Here is a 23,096-nt window from a genome sequence, read left to right on the forward strand (position 1 = left end):
CTGAGCCTCAGCACAGAACTCCCAGCTGGCCCTCCTCTCCACACACACAGGTCCTTCCTGGATTCAAGACCCTGGAGACAGAATATCTCTGAATTCCAAGATAGTTCCCTTCCTTATCTTAAAAGTCAAGCAGCATTAAAGGTCCACCTGTGGTCAGTCAGTGGTCATCAATGAAAATTGAAAGCAGTCATCCAAGTTGGCTTTGCTTTAGATAAAAACCTTGTTTGCATTTTAGCATGGCTTGGATATCAATAGAAATAAAATAAAGATAACAAATAATTAATAATGCAATGATGAGAGAAATCAGCAAATGGGTCAAGGGTGACCAAAAAGACATGGTTTTTTACTTTTGTCACTGTGGGAAGCGTTTTAATCAGCTTTTTATGGCTATGACTGAAATTTCTGGTGAGAACATCTCAGAGGAAGGGAAGTTTCTTTGGGCTCATGGTTTCAGAGGTTCAGTCCACAGTTGGCCAATTTCATGGCTCTGGGCATATGCTAAGGTCAAAAACATCATGGCAGAGTGGAAGAAAGCTCCACCGCTCCTGGAGGCCAGGTGGCAGTGAGATAGAGCACGCCCTCAAAGCCAGGGACAAGACATACTCCTCAAGGACACACCCACCTTGGCCTAATTCCATCAGCCATAGCCCACCTGCCTATAGTTGACACCCAGTAGTCCAATCAAATTATTAATCCATCAAAAGGATTCATGATCCATGAACAGAAAGTTGACTAGCTTTCTTCCACCGTGCTGTTTTGTCATGATGTTCTACCTCACTACATGCCCAGAACAATAGAGTTGGCGGACTGTGTCCTGAATCTCTGAAACTATGAACCAAAATAAACTGTTCCTTCTCAAAGTCATTCTTAATAGGAATTTTGTTCGTAGCAATGGAAAACTGATTAATCCACCAAATGGATTAATCCACTGATGAGGTTATAGCTCTCGTATTCAATCTTCTCATCTCTGAATATTACTACGTGGACTAACACATGAATTTTTTTTGGGGGGGGGTGGGGATATTCTTAGATCCAAACTGTAACTGGAAGAGAATAACAAGATGAGGGAGGAGAGGGATGGGGGTAGTTAGGATTTGGGTAGAGTGGAACCCAGTGGGGTCAAAGTATTGCTGGAGTCTATGTACTAGAGAGAGTTAGCTCTAAGAAGTGGTGGCCTAAGTTGGAAAGGTCGGACATCAGCCTATGGGTAAGGCTTCCCATTTTGGACATGAGCAAGGTCTTGAAGAAATCATAGGGTAGCTATGATCTAAGCTGGGGTGATAAATAGAATCAGTGAGAGGGAAGAAATCAGGGACTGAGCAATTGGGATACTGAATATGGAATTCACCAAAGGCCAGAGTTGCCAAGAAATAATACTTGGAGATTGTGGCCAGGACGGTGAGCTAGGAGGGAGGTACTCTTCAAGGCGTGCTGGGGGTCGCAGGATGAGAACATGATGGTCACCAAGAGAACAATGGGCAGAGGAGGCTAATGGCATGCCTGCACTGACCGGGCGTTGCGTAGGAGGGAGGACGGATCACCTGGACGCGACGGGGAGAGAAAGAACGACTCTCTTCCTTTCTCAAGACCTGGTTGCAAGACAAGGATGAGATCGTAGCATCGCCATTACAAACCCAAGAGAAGCAGCCAGATGCCAGCTGAAGCAACACAGTATGGAAAGGTCATGCACAGGAGGGTTTGGCCGCTGACTGTTGGGGGGTTTAGGAGGTGGGGAGCACTGAGCCATGAGTTCTGACCCGGGAACCTGCAGACCTCTGTGGAGACGAGGGTGTGGCCTCTGAGGGGTGACCCAGGAGATCTGGGCTGACCGCAGGCCTCAGGCACAGGAGGAAAGGCCTCAGGCAGCAGCCATGTCCAGGCAGGTACACGGCCAAGGATGGAGGCCTGGTCTGGGTGCCTCACCCAAACACCCACGTCACTCCTGCTGTGACAATGTGCAGTTGAAGGCAGGGACCGTTTCATCCAGAGCATCACAGACTCTGACATGTCCTCCTGCTTTCAAAGCCACGGTGACGGAAGCCAGGTCTGACTGCTGCCTCCTGTCAGCCCAGGTTCCGAGTCCCGGCTCTGCCAGTCCCGCTGTGAGAATCTGAGCAAACCCAGGAACTGCTTTGCCCTGAGTCTGGCTGGCTGCATCTATATTAGCTTTTAGGAAGACTAATATTTATATTAACAACAATATGCAGAGTACGTTGGGTCAGCCAGGCTTGGGAAAAAAAGAAACATCATAAATTTTTAAAAGTGATCTGGACATTCTTCATACCTTTTTTAAATGAAAAGGATTACCTTCTAAATGGGTACTGAGAACAGTACAAAAGACAAAACAGCCTTCCAAAGGCCAAGAGGCAGCTGGCACACTTGTTTATATTCGATTACTTTTGCTTAAACCTGGTGAAATAATTAAAATAAATCCTTTGTGCCCAAGGGATAGACCTGGTGAGAGGAACTCGAGGAGTCTGTTTGGATGGGATTTCTGGAAGAATTAAAGGAGGGCTGGATAATCTCCATTCATAAAAACAAAATTGATTTATGCAAAACAACTCATTAATATGTATGTGAAAGTGGATCTCTCAATGGTACAATTCTCCAAACGGGGTGGGGGAGGGAAACACCCCGCATTGGACTTGTTAAATCACACTCTGCAGATCTAGGCTCTTCCTCATTTGCATTTTCTACTGTGAACAGAAACATTGCCGGAGGAGGATCGTAATTCTGGGAGGGGATCACACTTTGAAAACCTATTGCTTTTCGTGAATGCTCGAGCACATTTTTTCCTTGTTCTTTATTCCAATAGCACTCATATATTTTCTTTTCCTTTTTTTTTTTTTTTTTTTGGTAAGTGAAACTGCATTTAAGTTTGGACAGGTGCACACATAGAGAAAATCAACTTTGTTTTGCTTCCTGCTTATAATTGTACTTGGCACACAGTAGGTGCTCAATAAATATGTGCCATTTGAGTGTATGGAGGGATATGCTGAAAGGTCAGCCTAAAGTTTGGAAATCGATGTCACATTTACTCTTCCCCTGGATGTGTGTGGGCTTCCAGCACCTGCGTCCACCCCTGCAGTAGTGCTGCTGGTGGGTGGTCTTCAGGCACCAACCTAAGGCACCTTTTAACACTGCTTGCTACTCGAACTTTGGAACTGCAACACTAGTGTCGCCAGGGAGCTTGCTAAAAATATCACATATTACTGGTCTCTACTTTAGCCCTACTGAATCAGAATTTGCTTTTAATATCATCTACAAGGGATCTGTACACACATTAAAATCTGACAAGAACTAGTTGAACAATTACTAAATTCCTTAAAAACATAAAAAGTCCTGGGCAAATCCCAGCTTCACTATTTTCTAATGTCCTTAGGCCCATGACTTTACTTATCTGATTTAATTTTCCTTCTCCATAAAATCAGGATTATAATAGTAGTTTTTATTTTACATAGTATTTTTGAGGATTAAACTAAATTATCTTTTTTAATTAGAAACAAGTGTTGTGAGGCTTGGTAATTTGAGGAAGATATATCCAAAGCACTGTTTTAGTCAGATTTTCAATACTGGGATCAAAAGCTCTGACAAGAAAAACATAGAGGATTTGGCTTATTTTGCTTAGCATGATAGTCTCTAGCTCCATCTATTTACCAACAAATGCCATAAATTCATTCTTCTTTAAAGCTGAGTAATATTCCATCATGTGTAAAGAGAGAGAGAGAGAAAGAGAGAGAGACCACATTTTCTTTGTCCAGTTCTCTGTTGAAGGGTATCTAGTTAAGTCCACAATCTAGCTATTGTGAGCTGAGCTGCAATGAACATTGATGGGGCTGTGTCACTGTAGTGTGCTGATTTTAAGTCCTTTGAGTATAAACCAAGCAGTAGAATAACTGGGTCAAATGGTGGTTCCATTCCAAGGTTTCTGAGGAATCTCCACACTGCTTTCCACAATGGTTGCACAATAAGGGTGGAGGGGTAGATAGGGAAGAATAGAGTGACTTTAGATTAGTAGAGGGGAGTGAAGGGAGGGAAGGGGTGTGGGGTAGGAAGGACAGTAGAGTGAAACAGACACCATGACCTCATGTACATTATGACTGCATGACCCATGTGATTCTGCAACATGGACAATCAGGAAAGACACTCCATTTATGTATGATCCATCCAAATGTGTAAATGCATTCTACTGTCATGTGCAACTAATTAGAACAAATTCAAAAATTCAAAAAAAGAAAAAAGGAAGAAAGTTGAGGAGGAAAAGTTTGTTTTAGCTCATAGTTTCAGAGGTAGGGTCCCTGGCTGGGTGACTCCATAACTCTGGGTCTAGCGAGCAGAACATCATGGCAGAAGAGTACGGCAGAGGAAAGCTGCTCAGCTCATGGAAATAAGGAAGCAGAACTAGTGACCTTGCCAGGGACCCAAAGGCACATGCACTTTGGGTGACCCCCTTCCTCCAACCACACCCTACCTGCCTACAGTTACCACCCAGTTAATCCACATCATTGGATTAATCCCCTGATTGATAACAGTTCTCATACTTTAAACATTTCACCTCTGAATATTCTTGCATTGTCTCCCACACGAGATTTTGGGGGACACCTCATCTTTAACCAACCAAAACCACCCATCACAGGAGTTGTGTCCAGCATTGCAAAACCTGAAATGCTTTGTGCTTTCTGTAAATTCCCAACATTCTTTCACTGCTGCGGAAATGGAGAAGGGGGTGGCACAAATGTACTGATACCCATTTGGGGTCCAGAGCATCTATCATCCAAAAACATCCATGCTGGAATATGGAAAGAGACACGGCCTACAGCCTCACAGAGGAAGGATTAAGCTAATCAACCAACCTCATTTTCTGAAACAGGTAAGCAGAAGCTCTGGAGTCAGTTTCTGTATTGTGAGTTTGTTTGTTGGTTTATTTTTAACTAAGAGAAGCCACGTGATAGGTGAACAAAGCAAACATTAGATTGACTTGAAGTTTGACCAGTTCAGCAACTCGATTCCGCTGGTTTATTTTTAGAGGAGCTTCTGGTGTTGCAACATCTTGTGAGATTCCCAAGCACTCTGGGCACTGGCTACGGTAACAGTGAAGCCCATAATTTGGAAAGTCTCCTGACAAACACGCTTAATAAGTACCGTATAAAGGCCAGCACCTTAAAAGTGCTTCCAGTGAGGATTCACAGGAGAAATGTCTCTCCGGTTTTAGAGGCAGAGGGATAAGGTTCATAGGAGCAATTGAAAAAACTTTCTTCCATGAAAAAGGTGGAATTTCAACTTTGGTAGCTGGGGAGGATTGCATAGAACGGATTTCCATGTGTGTGTGTATGTGTGTGTGTGTGTGTTTTCTTGTATCCATATCATCTACGAGAATAGCTACCGGATATCGAGACTTATTGTAAGTCTGTAATAATTAATAGAGTTTGTCATTTACACAGGCTTAGTCAAATATAAAGAAGGAAGAGAGAAGAGAGAGATCAAAAGCATTGCAAGCAGGTAGGCACACTTGATGTCCTTTAGAGATAGCAATGCAGGGCAGCAAAGGAAGGACCACATTCTTAATATCTGTGCTGCCTCCAGAGGACCCTTCCAGACTCCCCCCAAAAAACAGTCCAGCTATTTCTCTGGATTCACAGATCCTACATACATGAATTCACAAGTCATAAAATAAAATAAAATGCATTGTACTAAATATGTACAGACCGTTTTTCTTGAATTACAAAGAAAAAGGAGGAGGGGACGTTTATTTGGGACTCATAATCTCAGTCCTTCGATGGCCAGCTCCATTGCTCTGGGCCCAGGGTGAAGCACCACATCATGGCAGAAGAGCGTGGCAGAGGAAAGCAGCTTAGGACAAGCCCACCAAGAAGCAGAGAGGGGAGGGTCAAATACACATCCCAAAGGCTTGCCCCCAATTACCCAACCCGTCTACGCACACTCAACCTGCCCATTGATACCACCAAGTTAATCCTAATCAGGAGATGAATCCACTTTTTAGGTTATAGCCTCAAGATCAAATCGTTGCACCTGTGAACTTGCTTGCATTGTCTCACACATGAGCTTTTGGTGGATATGTCCTGTCTACACTATAAAACACCCCCATATACTAATACTTAAGAAAAAACAGATGATATCAACTGTTGTCAAGAATATAGAACTAAACATCACTGGTAAGAGTGCCAATTAATAAAATCACCATGACAACAGTGACCATTCTAAGGCCTTAGTAAGGTGGTTAATGTCTCTCAAGGTTGTTCATCTGCATAATCAATTCCTCTCTAATTCTGTCCCATCATGTAACAGAGAAACATATGTCCCCATGGACCAAAAGGTGGAGCAAGAATATTGACAGAAGAATTATACACTGTTGCCCTAGAAGTAACTCCGATTCCTAGTAAGAGTAGAAGCTACACATATATTCTAGTACATTCTAATAATAAAATACCAAAGACTACCAGGAAGGAGTGAACTGTGGCTACCCATAATCCCATGTGTGAGGCGGCTGCAGACTTAGAGAATACCTTTTATATGGTTTCAATCCATACAAAAGCCACAAAACCATAATAACTGTAAATTTACAAGCGGAGATATGTGATCTTTGAGGAGGAAGGAACGTGGATAGCCAGGAGGGTGTAAGAGCAGAGAGAGTCTTGTGAGGTGTCTGCAATGTACTTTCTGCATTTGGCTTAGTAATGCGTCACGGAACTGCCTACTGAGGTTATTACTTTTCTTTTCTTTTTTTTTCCTGTACATTTCTGTATGTATTAAGCTTCTTGGGAAAACTAGGATATAAATTAAGACCTTAAAAACAGAATGAATATTTCCAGGACTTTCTACCAAAACTCTTTATTCTTTACCTACTAAGTTGCTTTTTTAGATAATATTGGATATAAACTCAATCTAAATGCCTGAAAGGGTTTAATCTGCTCCTTTTTGTGTAAATAAGAATTTTGCTGTAATGTGAGCCAACTCTATGAGACCCCAGAGAAACATCTACGGGAGTTATGTACCTAACTTCATCGAAAGCATTCTTCAATCACCTTGAGAGTCATGGGTGAGACTATTTCAGTTTGGGGGCTTCATTTTTTATCTTAGAAGTCAAAAGTTCTCAGTTTTGATGGGGTGAATCCCTTATTTCCTGGTATTTTCCTTTTTCACTCCAATACCAAGTCTCTGCAGCTTGAATGTGCAATTTTACTCAAATGGACCCAAAAGATATGGTCCTGCTAAATATAGGCAGAGGAGGGCATTGGGAAGTAGGGCTGATTTTCAAAAAAGTATCATTTTTGATAAGATACATAAATAGATGCCCAGCAGTGTTGATGTGGGGAAATGAGACCAAAGTGTTGGGTAACTACCTTCCCTGTTGATTTCTAAGATGTATGTCACCGTGACTTCCTATAATTTAACCATGCAACTAACTGTTCACGGTCCATTGGTTTAAGATCTGAATTATGTTTAGAAGCAAAGGCAAAGTTTTCCCCTTGATGTGATACCAACTGATGGTTATGCTATTATTTCATCAAGACAGATTCAGAACATTGAATTCATTGCAAGACCGTCCGATGCTATTTCAATGTGACAGTGAAAAATAGTAACTAATTTAGACACTTACTTCCTTTTACTTCAGAAATTAAGGAAAAGTATCTCTTCGTGCATGTTGTTTATCTGGTTCTTTTTTGATGTACAAAAAAAGGTTAAAAGGCATTTAGCATTTTCCTTTATAATTAGATCTGCATTACCCACTTAATGCACACTTCACAATTATCACAGACTCTACCGTTTCCAAATGCATGTTTAAGTGTTATTCTGAAAAACTTCTTCTCCTGGGTCTTAATTTCCTTCCTAGATATAAATGCTCTCTGTCACCATATCATCAGGATAATAAATACATAACGCTTTTGCATTTTGTACGTAGAAAATAAATTTAATGACATTTGGAATTAATGGGTGCCAACAATGCTTTTCAAATTTATTTCTCAATGTGACGAATCCCTTCACCCCATCCCTCCTGTAAACAACCTGGCCAAGAAATAGAAATAAAATCGCACCTAATTTTCAAGTACTAGAATATTTTAGTAATTCTTCTGCAAGGAGTTAACGACCTTGACGTTAGGACTTTTAAAAACCCTTTTTTTTTTTTTTTTTTGTTGCGCTATAACTATGATTTTTGATTCATTCATAAAGATTATGCTTTAGTTTCTCTACCCATAAAATATTATATGTTTTAAAAATTATTTTGAGGTACAGTTAGGAGAAGTTCAGGACCAGCACTAGTTTGGGTGACCTTGGGAAAGTACGTAACGTAGATGTCTCACCTTGAATTTCTCCAACTGTAAAACAAAATCTAGAATAGCTTACAGGTCCAGATAAAGATCAATAGCCTGGCAGGGGTAAAGCCTTTTGCATGCCACAGGAAAAAAAAAAATTACAAGGACTGTAAACGCCTCCATGTTTATAGCCCTCTTAAATACATTATTACTGCATTTTAACCTCGAACCATTGAAAATCAATCCTGGGATGTGGTACAGCGACTGTTTATCTGCATCACAAAAGTTCTTACAACAGCTGAGGTGTGAAATGCCCCTACCTGTGTGTGCTGGGACTTCAAGGATGTTGGTATGATTATTAAGGTATCAGATGAACGTTTCTTAGAGAAAAGTAAGTGGCATTGAAAACTATCTTTTATACACAGCTTCAGCTTCCCTAATGTCACTCAAATGGTCCTGCTGCTTCTGGGATAAATAGTGAAATACACAACCTGGCCTATTAACAGGGCACGATCAGGTCCCTAGCTAGCTCTTCCTCCCTCCCTCCCTCCCTCCCTCCCTCCCTCCCTCTTTTCTTTCTTTCTTTCTCTCATTTGTTCGAGTTAGTTCCACATGACAGCAGAATGCATTTTGATTCATTGTATACAAATGGAGTGCAGCTTTTCATTTCTCTGGATGTGCACAATGCAGATTCACACCATTCATGCCATGATACACGTTCGTAGGGTAATGATGTCCATCTCATTCCACCATCTTTCCCAGCCCCATACCCCCTCCCCTCCCCTCACACCCCTCTGCCCAATCTCAAGTTTCCCCATTCTTCCTTAGCATGCCCCTACCCCACATTATGGATCAATATCCACATATCAGAAAACATTTGGCCTTTGGATTTTGGGGACTGGCTTATTTGGCTTAGCATGATATTCTCCAACTCCATCCATTTACCTGAAAATGCCATAATTTATTCTTATTTAAGGCTGAGTACTATTCCATTGTGCATATATTCCACAGTTTCTTTATCCATTCATCAATTGAAGGGCATCTAGGTTGGTTCCACAATCTAGCTATTGTAAATTGAGCAGCCATGAACATTGATGAGGCTGTGTCACTGTAGTACGCTGATTTTAAGTCCTATTTATCTCACATCCATCTATCACTCACCCTTGACCTTTGCTCTCTGAGTGGCAAGTGTCCCCCCTGTATCAGTCTTGGTGAAGTGTGCAATACCAACACCCTCATTTTATGCATGAAGAAGCAGCTGTATGCTGTGTCATATCAAAGTTGGGATCCTCTTTGACATCTTCCGATGCTTCTGTCTAAAATGCTGCAATCAGGTGGACTTTTGTAGGTTTCCTTGGAATCCCATGATGTGACTCAACGTAGTCCACAGCTTCCAGCTGAAGCTTTGGTGTGAGGTGCCTTTGGTCACTGACGCTGAATGCTGTTTTCTCCTCACTTCGCCATAAAGCCAGCCTCCTTTGCTGTCATGCCTGGTCTTCGGCTCTCCTCCTCACCTTTCCTTTGATCCCTGGCCTCGTTCTCACATCTGCATCTCCTCTTGCTGCCTGTCCAACCTTAATATCCTTCTCTACCTAGTCGCTATACCTGTAGCACAAACAAGTCCTTCAAGGTTCAGTTCAAGCCCCGTTTCCTCTGGAAGACGGCCTTTGCTCTTCCTCCAATCCAGACCAGCTCAAGGACAGCTTCGCACTGGGGCTCCCCCTGTCCCTAGGGTTAGGTCACCTCTCTGCCAGCACCTCCTGATTTTATTTTTCCTGAGGCAGAGAAAAAGGCAGTAGGCACCAGGACTCTGCAATCCCCTCCCTGAGTTGGAATACTGAGTCTCCCACTTACTTAGTGTTTGTGTGATTTCAAGCAGCATTGCCTGTGCCTCAGTCTATCCATGCGAACACGGGTAGGTCGATCATCTCAGAGGGGGAGTGTGAACCTCAATGCAGTTAATTACACAAAGATTTGGGGACAGTCCGGTGCCGTGGCGCATGCCTGTAATCTCAGCAGCTCAGGAGGCTGAGGCAGGAGGATCACAAGTTCAAAGCCAGCCTCAGCAATGATAAGGAGCTAAGCAACTCAGTGAGACCCTATCTCTAAATAAAATACAAAATAGGGCTGGGGATGTGGCTCAGTGGTTGAGTGTCCCTGAGTTCAATCCCTAGTACTGAAAAAAAAAAAAATTAGGGACAATACTTACTCAACAATATATACTACATATCTATTTTTTTTTCTTCTCTTGTGTGTATGTGTTTAAATGTACGTCAAGGTCGGATCTGTCTGCTTTGTGAAGACAGGAAGTAGCTGTTCTTGTCAACCATTTTAACTTTAGGACCAAGCCCAGGCCTTGAGGCACAAGATTAGACTTTTTTTTTTTGGATGTTTGGTAGATGAATAAATGAATACTCAATTAAGAGACTCTGGTTGGCTGCCCTGCCTTCCCCAGTCACAAAGCGAACTGATCTGAAACTGTATCAAATTGAAGAGTTTAGGATCAAAAAGTCTTATTCTCGACTCACTTGGATCCTAAATGTTTATCTTTTCAAGGGTAAAGTTCTCTTTTATAAGAACCTCCCTAAAAATACAGCTCAGTGAAATCATAGGTTTCTTTCAAAACACCGGCTCATTTTCTCAAGGATGACATTTTAAGCGGCAATGACAGATGCAATGTACGCTCACATAAGAACAGGGTAATTCATTAACATACACACGAAAGGAAGGAGTCTACATTCAACCTTTACCACCAGAGTCCTTGAGAACGAAAAGAAATTCTAAGCTGCGACAAGCGATTTAAAAAGTCACGTTGGTTGTATCACTCAAGGAGGCCGGGGTGATAACGGGGCCCTGCTGCACTCACTACAGGGTTGAGTCTGCAGAGGGGAAGAAGGGGAGATTCAAGCAGAACCCCCTGACCATTTGGAAGAAAGAATCCTACGCTGAAGTGCTAAAAGGGACCTTTGTATTCAAATAATTCAAAACACAGTTTACAAATCCCAGGGATGTGAGTGACTCGTCTAGGTTATATAGTTTGTTGAAGACAGATTTGATTTAAGATGATATTTCATAATAGGTGTTTTTTTTCATGCATAGCCCACATTTCAAGATGGTTCCAGGGTGGGCTGATTCATGCTCAGGCAGAGTGTTCCAGGCTGTTTCTAAAAGTAACTCAGAGCATGTTTTTGGATGGCCAAACACCGGGCTAGATGTTAAAAATAAAAGTCACCCATTACCTAGAGGAATGTGCCTGCAGAGTCTCTCCCGTGGACAAGTGAGGTTCTGGAAGGCTGTTCCTAAGTCCATTTGTGCTGAAGGTCAAAGGGACACTGTACCATAAACTCCCCAGGACTGAAGCAGAGAGGTTGAAACCTTTCTTATTTTGATGCATGCCTTATTCTTATCTAGGGAAGTTTGTATGAGTGCCGTTTCTGGACCCAATTTTTCTACCACTACGTAGACCAAATAGCTCACGTTAAACGTCTCGTCTTGGTCTGACTTTGGGTTCCTTCAAAGAAAAACATGAAGCAAGAATTTCTGTGCATGAGATTCACTGAAAGAGTTGTCTCGGGAGAAAGGCAGAAGTGGAGATCAGATAAAGCAAGGCAAGGACCCGAGTAGGAAGGTCTCTCAACTGTCCTGACCCCTTGGGGACCTCTGAGACAGAGAAGGGACAGTGATGGGCATTAAGAGACGGGGCTGGACACACCACTCATCAGGGAATCTGGGTAGGGCACCAACAGCATCCACCACATGGCCCACTGTGAACGTGGGTGCCTTACAAATGTGGTTTATTATTTAGAAAATTAGGGTGCATTAACCACTGAAATAATGGAACAAAGCCCCCAGAAGTAGCACGACCCGGATGTGGAAGCGATTCAATACTGTAACACGAGGGGTATGAGTTTAAGAATTCGAGCTCTTTTATTAAGGCTCAAGATTCAGCTTGGTTTGTAACAGCGTCCCTTATGATCTCTTGTGCACGTATGACTGCATGGCTGATGTGATCACGCAATATGTACAGTCAGAAAAATGAGAGATGGTACTGCATTTATGTACGAACTGTCAAAATAGATAAATGGGCTGGGGGGGTGGTTCAGGGGCAGAGTGCTTGCCTAGCACGTGGGAGGCACTGGGTTCCGTCCTACAAGCACTACATACAAATAAATCAAAGTTCACCAATGCCTAATAAAAAATATTTTTAAAAAACAAAAAAGGATAAATGCATTCTACTGTCATGTGCAACTAATTAGAACAAATTTAAAAGAAAACCCTAATCTCTCAGGAAAGCTTGGGCTTCTAATCTGAAAAAATGGGAACAACAGGAATATCTGCCCCCTGTGGTTGTTGGCCACGTCAAGAGAGAGAATACTCACTGAAGCATCTAAAAATCTTGAAGTCCAGAGAAGAAGAAAGTGGTCTGGAGAAAGTCTCAGAATGCAAACGAGAAGAGTTTTCTATGAGAAAGTGTGAAATTTGTAGGTACTGGATGCAGTGGGGACAAAGAATAAACATGAGAGCGAGAGATGTCACCTCCCTAGTGTCTACATGAATCAGAATTTCACGTTCGTCACCTCTGTTATCAGGGTCCTTGTCCTGCCTGGTGGTTACGCTGTGATTCTCTCTCAGTAGGTTCTCAGCAGAGGTTTAATGTGGCTAAGAACTGCTCCTATTCATTCTGCTAGCTCTGGGCTAGGCAGAGAATTTGAGCACAGACCTGTCTGCTTCAAAAAATCCCAGAATGTCTCCAACGCACCAAGACCTTCCCAGAAAAACAACCACTGCTGAGGACTAAGGAAGAGAAGAGACCGAGGAATCAAAAGTCTGGTGACCACACAGGTCATGCACTCTACGAACTTTCCATTTCCTTAGAAATGAACATTCAGACTCTGCTTTTCCCTCTGTACTCTGGCAGATTTCTCCTTGGACACACTAGGAAGCATTTTAGACATGACATCCCTATGGGTAGGGGACAGAAGAGGCAGAATTTTGGGGTTCCTCTTTGTGTTATTCAAATGTCAATCTCAGCCCAAGTTCGTTTACCTCTGCAGAAAGATCGCTTTGACGCATGGGCCGCTGGCTCTCTGCATGAACAATAATGGAGAAATGCTTTAAGGATCAATAGTCATCTGCCTTGAACCCCCAAATAAAAAAAAAAGTTTATGAACCAGCAGTAAGGTCAACAATGACAGAAGAATTGATCTCTCTCATTCATCCAAATGAAGTCATTCAATTTCTTCCTAATTTAACCTTCCCATTGCTTAAAAGACATAGTGCGTTTTAACTACAGAAACATCTATTAGCATGTAAAACTAGAGAATTTTAAAAGTATTTTTTAAAAGTGCGGTACAATCCTAGAAATGAAAAGTCGTACCCCATTTGTGCACAATGAATCAAAATTCAGTCTGTAAAAATAAAAAATCAATAAGTTTTCTTTTAAAAAGTTGGGAACAATGAAGAGGAAGAAATCTATTGTAATATAAAGCCCAGTGTCTTAATTTTTAGTGTTGATATTTGGTTGCTTTTTAAGAATGGGTAGAATCCTTCACTCTAGGTGAGGAGAGAGACTAAATACTATAGGCTGTATGAATTTTCTTTACCAGAAAGTCAAATTTATCATTATGGCAACTGATTGAAATCATGTGGACCTTCTAGGGATATCTCTTTTCCAAGCTGGAGAAACAATTAATTTCTGTGGCAGACTCATTCCAGTCTGGAGCAATTACTAGCTTCTGCAACGTAAGTGCGTTATTGGGCTCCCTCTTATTTTTCAAAATGATGATCTTAGCTCACATGAAGAACTCAATTATTATCGCTGTCTTCACCCCAAGTTCAAACTAGCCACCAGCTTTTGTCTCTCCACACCACATTCATGTCCATACTTCTGTACATCCTCTTTTTCCCCCCACAGGTGCAAACATATTTGGATATATTAGCAACATGTGTGCATGTGCATTCTTTGCGTGAGCATGTAATTTACGTTGTCACATACGGGTGTGCATTGCGTGTTCATGGATGTGCCTGGGTATCTATATTTAAAGGCAGAAACAAGTTGATCCCCACATGGTCAAGCAAAGCAGAACCACACAAGATCTCAGAACCACTATAGAATAACCTGTGCAGCATGAGATTTGCAATCCCAAACAAGGGTCACCTATTAATGCCTGCATCTGTTGGTAACAATAGTCCCACTCATCTCGTGAGCCCCCAAAGAGTGGCGGCTAAGATTTAGGCTCCCAGATACATCCTCAGAGTATAGGAGAGGTGCACAAGGGACAAATGTGAGTCTCCTATTTGGTCCACACGGACAGATATAATTACTCTCCAACAAGGCTTGTGCTGAATCCAATATGAAACATTTTAGTCCCTGGAAACACTATGTATAAAGAATATAAGAAGCAGTCTGTCTATTGTTCATCTGCTAATGTCCCCAAATGTCACCAAGGTAATTACTTGGATGACATTTATGTGATGCAGCTGGACATTGTTACAGTTAATATAAAGCCTGCCTTTGGCAACCACTTTATTTCCACCTACATCACACTGTGGGCGCAGGATGGCTTTTCCTGGAAGACGTGCCTCCCCCAAATGATACCTCTGCCCTCTGATTTTTCTTCTTATGCTCTGCACACTAATATCCAACACCAAGGAAAAAACATTGTTTTTGAAAAGCACGCTATTATAACATATATCTTTATCTGGATATTTGTGCTTGGAACTTTGAGAGATGCTTCTAAAAATCATTTACAGCATATCATTAGACTGATATTTTCTTTCCTTTTTTTTTTTTTTGGAAACAGGTTTATCTCATCCTCAAAAGTCCAAGTTTACAAAATATACACTGTCAAATTTTTTTTTATGACCATAAAAACACATTTGTTCTGCAAAAGAAGATTCTTGGCAAAGCTCAATTTTTATCCTCAATAGGTATATATAAAAAATATTTTTAAAATACAGGGAGTCAATATTTTTCCCCAAACTCACATGCGAACTGGAGCTTGGCCTTCCGACTCAGAATTGTCCCCAGAAGATTGGTGGCCAGGCACTGGTATGTCCCAGCATCCTGCTCAGTGCGGGGGCTGCTGATGGCCAAGCTGCCTCCATCTAACTGGTAGTGATAACCCATGGCAAAATCAATCTCTCTGCCATTTTTCTTCCACCTTCAAGGGAAAAAGATTAAATAACATTTAAAATATGCAGGGTTCACTGCTATTTTTCTTAAATCACATGCAGTTTTAATTCCTGCAATTATATTTAAAATATAGCATGCTTACAGGTGGAAAACATCTGACCAATTTCTCCAAAAGTAACTGCCTTGAGCCCATGATATCAAGCTCATAGCTTGAGGTTATTTTCAACCTCTCCGACTCTTGGAAAAAGTGAGATACATTCATTCCCAACGTATTTAGTCATGGGAGCCAGTGACATGAGAAATAAAAATTAGACATCCAGTCAATAATGCCGGCCATCCTAATCCTTCAGAGACTTTTCAAGTAACATCTATTCATACCTGAACTCCCCCAAATGATACTGCAAAATTGGATGTCAGAAATGATTCAGAGATGGAAATCCATAAAGACTGCATTAGAAATAGCACGCGGAATGCCAACAAAGATTTTTGCAATGCCAATTTGAGGCTGATAACAAAACAATTATAACCTGACTATTGCAGAACATCATTGTCCGTTAGCCTGTTACTTGGAAAATTAATCATGTTGAAAATATTTCAACAGTACTTAGGAATGCCAACCTGAAATTATATGTTAGCAACACAAGTGCAGCGTGAGTAGTTTTTATTTTTAGGAAGCAAAAAGTCTCTTGGTATAGCTCTTAGACAAGAATTCTTTGGTACATGAATTAACTAGCTGAAGGGTTACGAGCATGTTATTTATTTTCCGAGAAGCATAAAGAGTTTAAAAATTCCATTTGGTCATTATCAGACAAATGAACACCCATCCCCAGCCAGATTCATTTCTCCCACCTTGGACCTCCCAACTCCCTCAAATCTCCAAAGGTTTTGAAAAATGAGTAGTGCATGCTTCATGAGGTATGTTCTCAGGGCTCAAGTTGTGAGCAATAATTTGCACCATTTAAGAAAATCATTTGAAGATAGTGAATCAGGACAACCAGAGGCAGGATTGGAGAAAAATCTTTTCCCATTGCTCAGGACCTTCCTGGGTGAGGCCTGTATTACAAAAGACAGTGTAATAAGAGAAAGGCTTGCAAATTTCTGGATACTACATCTTCCCTAAGACAGGATCCTTAAGAAGCAAAGATCTCAAGCCACAGATAAACCTGCACCTTTGTGCACTGGTCTTGATCAGGAGTGCACACTTACTAGGAAGAATAAATGTACAAAGGAAGATCTAAATCAGGGGCATCCCAGAAGGACTGCCTGCTAGATTCTCTTTGGTGTCTCTGGGTCTTTGGGTTAGGGTATTCCTTTCCTGTGGGTATAGGAAGAACACCTTTGGAATGAATTTTTTTCACCTGTTTCAAGGACAAAGGATGAAGGGAAGGTGACTGAACTTCCTGCTTCTGCTATTTTCTGAAATGCCAGGGTGCCATATTTTGGGGTGTCATTTAGAAAAACAAGGGACAGTTTCTTTCCTATGCCACGTGGCTGGTTTCCAAACTGTTCTTTTCAGGGTCTATACCCGCTTGGCTACAATTCTTGCCTTCATAATGAAATCATATTAAAATATTTCAGTGGGGGTGGCTCACTCTAAGAAAGGAATGACATTTGAAAGAATGTTTTCAAATGTCATTGACTTTTTTTTTTTTGAGCATTCTGAAAACATCCCATAGGAAGACTATGACAAATGCCTACCAAATTAGAAAAGAAATATGAACCTGGGTAGTCGTCTGTCCCATTAAAGACAGGATCAAATATCAAATCGATCAGAGGTTTTGAACCAACCCGGTCACTTTTAAATTGCTTAGTCACTTCCTGTATACTTCAACTTCTCTTTAATGAAAGGAAGCTAAAAGGAAGTAGCAAAGTGTGTGTCTTGATTGTATAGATTTTCTGCCAATTTAATTGTTCTTCCTCTCTCTTCCTGTCTTCTTCTCTCCTCCCTCCCTCCCTCCCTCCCTACCTTCCTTCCTTCCTTCCTTCCTTCCATCCTTTCTTCCTTCCTTCCATCCTTTCTTCCTTCCTTCCTTCCTTCCTTCCTTCCTTCCTTCCTTCCTCCCTCCCTCCCTCCCTCCCTCCCTCCCTTCCTTCCCTCCTTCCTTCCTTCCTCCCTCCCTCCCTCCCTCCCTTCCTCTCTTCCTTCCTCCCTCCCTTCCTTCCTTCCTTCCTTCCTCCCTCCCTCCCTCCCTTCCTTCCTTCTCCTACAGAAATTTGTACAGACTGCTTCTTGTTCTCAATATTAGGAAAGAAAGAAAAAAAGGAAGGTTTTCTTTCTGTAGACCTCCCTCAAGAGAATCATATCCCCTTCAGGGCTGGAATATCGTCCTTTGCTTCCCGTGCACGATCTTTGGTCTCGCATGCTCCCTTATCATTTCCAAAGCAAAGGATATACCACACTGAGTTTGCCAGCTCTCTTTAATTTTGGAATCAATCACCGAAATAAGTGCTGTCATCATTACATGCTCCTAATTAAGCTCAGTAATTGTTTTTCAACACAAATTCAAAGTTGTTGGCTTAGCTGCAGAAAATGAATTTTTCACAGTACCCCGTGATCACTCTAATCACTATGGTACAATGATTATTAAACTGTGCATATAGATCAGGGGTTCAGCGCCTAGTGTGGGCTTTGTCCTAATTAATATGTTCTAATCAATGGAGAAATAGTATTAATGAATTCAAGTGATGGTCGTACAATGTTACTAATGTCACTGCATACCCGGGAGTATTCTCCTAGTATGAAAATGAGGAAATATGTTTTAATTAATTATTTGAAGCCTATGAATTAGTGTTTTATAAATTGCAGGCAACATAATGGATTTGAACTAAAATCTTAACCTTTTGCCCAGGAACATCCTTCATTATAAGGTGCTTAAACCCCACGGTAAGATTGTAGTGGCTAGGAGCTGTGTTTGGAGTGTTTTGCTAATTAATGTCCCCTGACTGTGTGTGTGTGTGTGTGTGTGTGTGTGTGTGTGTGTGCACGTTATTGACATGATGTTTGTCAAAACTTATCCTTCTTTTGTTTTTTAGATACTGTTATTTATTTATTTATTTTGATTTATTGTACACAAATGGGGTACAATTGTTGTTTCTCTGGTTGTACACAAAGTAAAGTCACACCATTTGTGTAATCATAGTACATAGGGTAAAGATGTTTGTCTCATTCTGTTATTTTCCTTCCCCCAAACCCTCCCACCCCTCTTTTTTCTTCTATACAATCCATCCTTCTTCCATTCTTATCTCCCTCCCACCCCTCATTATGTATCATCATTCACTTATCAGAAAGATCATTTGGTCTTTGGTTTTTTGGGATTGGCTTATCTTACTTAGCATGATATTCTCCAGCTGCATCCATTTACCCGCAAAGGCTATAATTTTATTCTTCTCTATGGCTGAGTAATATTCCATTGTATATATATACCACAGTTTCTTTATCCATTCATCAACTGAAGGACATCTGGGTTGGTTCCACAGTCTGGCTATTGTGAATTGAGCAGCTATGAACATTGATGTGGCTGTATCTCTGTAGTGTGCTGATTTTAAGTCCTTTGGGTATAGGCCGAGGAGTGGGATAGCTGGGTCAAATGGTGCTTCCATTCCAAGCTTTCTGAGGAATCTCCACACTGTTTTCCAGAGTGGCTGCACTAATTTGCAGCCCCACCAGCTATGTATGAGTGGACCTTTTTCCCCACATCCTCTCCAACACCTATTGTTGCTTGCATTCTTGATAATACCCATTCTAATTGGGGTGAGATGGAATCTTAGGGTAAAACTTACTCTTCTTTAGTTCTGCCTACAGAGGCCTATCTTCTGAGTGACGGGATTGCAGAGAGATTTGAGACTGTTGCCCGTGTGGAAAGAATCCGAGTCCTACCTCTGACCTTCCTTTGCTGTCTGTCCTTGGACCAGTCATCTGCTTTCCACAGATGTCATTTCCATCCATTATAAAACTCTCACAGTCATACGTATCCTGCTTTATCTCACGAGGTGGTTAAGATGCTGAATTGGGGACATGATGGAAAAAGAAAGTTTGAGTGCCAGGTGTAAAGGGTTTGACTCTGAAGTCCAGAGACCGTGCAGAATGAAGGATGACAATGACAAGGAGACGCAACACTGAAAGGAGGAGCATGTGGTGGTCAGGTCAGTGGCCATGTGTCAGAAATCTGATGAAATTCAAAGTCCTTTTCCTGAAAGACAATCTATGCTATATAGAAATCATATCCTGTCCAGAAATATTTCATTTTTCCAAATCAAATACTAGGAACTAGGCTCATTGCTAGTGCCTCTTCTTAGACTTTCCAGGCATAAGCAAGCCTACCATATTTGGGGAACCCACTTGCTTCCCTGGGCAAAGCACCCTGACTGGACTTCATCTTCTCCTTTATTGCCAAACGTCTCCACCAGACTTGCTTAACATTTCTGTGTGTCTGCTTTCAACCACCTTCTGTATGTGATGTTTACTTTGCTGAAAGTGACTTTAGACAAAGCTGCTCTTATGCAGTTTCCAAAGTTCTACTTTTAAAATACTGCCATTTTCCCGCATGAGATTCTATTTCTTTACTGAATCTACTTTTAAAAAAATACACCCAACTCCTTTAAGAAGAACTCATTGAAGAATTTAAATTTGAACCCATGTTACGATGTAAGGAAAAAAAAGAAAAACTTCTGAAGCAATAGATTTCACTAGGGGTTTCTTTCTTTTTCAAACGCTATGCAGGGTGGCACACACCTGTCATTCCTGCACTCAGGAGGCTGAGGTAGGAGGATCACAAGTTGTAGGCCAGTCTAGACAACTCAGCAAGACTCTGGGTCAAAATAAAAAATAATAAAATTTTAAAAATTAAAAGGAGTAGGGATATAGCTCAGGGTGTAGAGAGCTCACCTCAGAAACATGAGAGGGACCTGGATTCCATCCCCAGCAACATCAATCATCAATCAATCAATCAATCAAGCAAGCAAGCAATTTAGGAAAACATTATGGATAGGGAAGCTCAAGCCGTCGGGAAGAAACGATGATTCCAGGCTCACCCATGGAATAACAGTAGTGACTATAAGTGACCCTCAGCTCTAAGTCACTGGCTCTTTGTAGCACTTCAGGGTCCTCAGATAACCTCAAACAGTGCCAGCATCGGTGACCGTAAAATTCTTCCACTGCGCGCGCTCACATCATCTATGGTGAACGCAGTTATAGGTGAGTTTTCTTCAAAGTAAACTCTAAGTTAGACAGGGTCATGTTAAAACTAAAATTTCCATTCTGTGGCCAAGGCACATTATCTGAAAGAACTCTGCCCTTTGCTTTATTATCAATGAAAATGGGTTTTTCAGGCTGGCATTTAGGCCCTAAAAATGTAATTTTTTTCTCACTCTCTTTCTAAGTCCTTGCCTTTGAGTATTTTATAATAATATTAGAGATGAGCTGAGCCAGGTTAAGGAGATTAGAAATAAGATGCTACATTGCCTGCCTTTCGCTTTGTAGTTTACGAATACCTTGTTGTCCATTTAACAACAGAATTGATAGTCTTTTCTCTGTTTATTTCTTTATCAATGTGCTAATTAGCACACTGTCTTCAGAACCACTTTTATATCTTTCTACCTACTATAAGTCAATAAATATTTTACAAGTTACATGATTTATTTATCTTATATTTAGCAAACTTTTAAAAAATTCATAGGGATTCATATATTTTCTTTTTCTTCTCTGAGAAACCCTACCAATTCCTATGGTCAGATAAATTAGCATCCCCCAAAATAAAATTACAACTTGAAGTATTAGGAGATCATAAAAATGCATGCAAAAGATTTTAAGATATTTAAAGTTTCATTGAATAAGACAGTTTAGTTCATTATTAAAGGAAAACCACTGAATGGAGTGAGATAATTAGTAAAGTGATCAATCTTCCCCTAACAGTTGGATTGCATTGGTTTGAGAATCTCAGAGAGGGAAATCTTAAAAAGTATAATGAAGTTTTCAGTCATTTGTTGTAATGAGATCCTAAAGTTAGCTCCACAAAGCACAAGATACCAGTGCTTCAACTTTGGGCATTTAAGCCATTTAGTTAGTTAATTTAGACAAATTTCAGAGCAAACTAAAAATGTTGATGTAGATTCTATTTTAACTATGACCTAAAAATTTCACAAAACAAACTGATTTCGTCCAAATGTACTAAAATGATTGCTTTTTGTCAATTCAACTCCACATCTAAAAATTAAAACCTTTGGAAAATGCTTTTAAATCCCAGATCATCAAAAGTCATTTTTAATATTGTTTTCTGTGTTATTTTCCTGTGTTGATGCTGTATACTCAATTCTTACCAGCAAAATCTCCTTATCATCTTCACAAATATAATTTATATATGCACACATTGCTAATTTGTGCATTCTGTCCACAATTTGATTCTACCTGGATACATAAAACTGAAAATATTATATAATTATATTATTTCACAGGTAATATGTTTAAGAGACAGATAAATTTTTTTTTCCCTCTTTGTCCACAACACAAATCCTCTTTCTGCCTGTAAAGGTATCTAGCTGTTTTCAACATCTATTTTTGTTTTATTTTATTTGTTCTAATCTGTTGTCTATGTCAGTAGAACGCATTTATACATTTTGACACATCATACGTAAACGGAGTGTCATCTCTCATTTTCTGATTGCACATATTGCAGGATCACATGGGTCATGCAGTCATACGTGTACATGAGGTCATGGTGTGTTTCACTCTACTATCCTTCCTACCCCCCATACCCCTTCCCCTCTCTTCACTCCCCTCCACCTAATCTAAAGGAACTCTATCTTCCCTAGCCAGTATTCTTGGTAGCCTATTTTTCTATAATCAATAATTGACTGATGTGACTTAGTAGTGAAGTTAGAGAATTTTATTTGGTAAAATGAATTTAAATTTCCATTGTAGTTAATTCCTTTCCGGGGACCATTTTTACAGTCATTACGCATGGGGAATGGGGGCAATCCTCACAGATTGGTGTGGTGCTGGGATGCATAATGAGCTTGCATCTGAGTGTTTCTAAAACTCTTTCCTTCCTGTGTTTTCTCCTGTTATTTCTTTCCACTTCTCTTCTATGTTTCTTTCCTCCAGTATTTCTCTGCTCTGTTCGCCCTCCTTATCTTCTCCAACCTTGGCCTGTCTCTCTTTCTGCGTTCTAACCACCAGCACTGCTCAGAAGAAATGCTGAAAGCAAACCTAATCAATATGGCGGACACACCACAGTGGTCACCAGGAGATGGTGGCTGGGGATAATCAGCGCCGGCTAAGCAGCCTGAGGGGACACTCTGGGGAAAAAGGATGTGTCCGCATCTTTACCTGAGTGATGAGCAGAGCCGTACAGCCATGGAAAACGCACGGAGGTGTACCTCAATGGGTGCACTTGAACCCCTTTACTGCACGCTGGGTATCAGTAAGAAAAGAATGTGGAGGTGACCAGGGCGGGATTTTACCTGTAATGGGGTGAAGGGTAACCATTAGCGGCACAGTTCAGGATGATCTCAGATCTTGATGTATCCAAAGGAAGAATGACATCCTGAGGCTCTTGGATGAACGTAGGTGGGCTCCAGGGACCATCACCTGTGAACAGGAAAGAACAGTATCACCTAAGGGGCCAGCCGAGCCTCTGTTACAGTGTCAAGTCTACACACGTCGTGACAATGTTTCATGTGGCGACAGGCTC

At 41.1% G+C, this 23,096-nt stretch overlaps 1 protein-coding gene across 3 annotated transcripts in view; it reads right to left on the reverse strand.

The window, feature by feature from the left end:
• LOC306650300 (contactin-6) overlaps positions 1–23,096 on the reverse strand; it is a 299,252-nt gene that overhangs the window by 143,761 nt on the left and 132,395 nt on the right. For all 3 annotated transcript variants that reach the window (XM_079122186.1, XM_079122184.1, XM_079122185.1), the window contains exons 3-4: positions 22,867–22,993; positions 15,261–15,436 (exon numbers count right to left, since the gene is read on the reverse strand). In XM_079122186.1, coding sequence (XP_078978312.1) covers positions 15,261–15,436; positions 22,867–22,993 — 303 coding nt within the window. The remainder of the gene's footprint in view (positions 1–15,260; positions 15,437–22,866; positions 22,994–23,096) is intronic.

The sequence above is a fragment of the Sciurus vulgaris genome (assembly GCF_902686455.1).
Source record: "Sciurus vulgaris genome assembly, chromosome: 19".
Taxonomy (NCBI): Eukaryota; Metazoa; Chordata; class Mammalia; order Rodentia; family Sciuridae; genus Sciurus; species Sciurus vulgaris.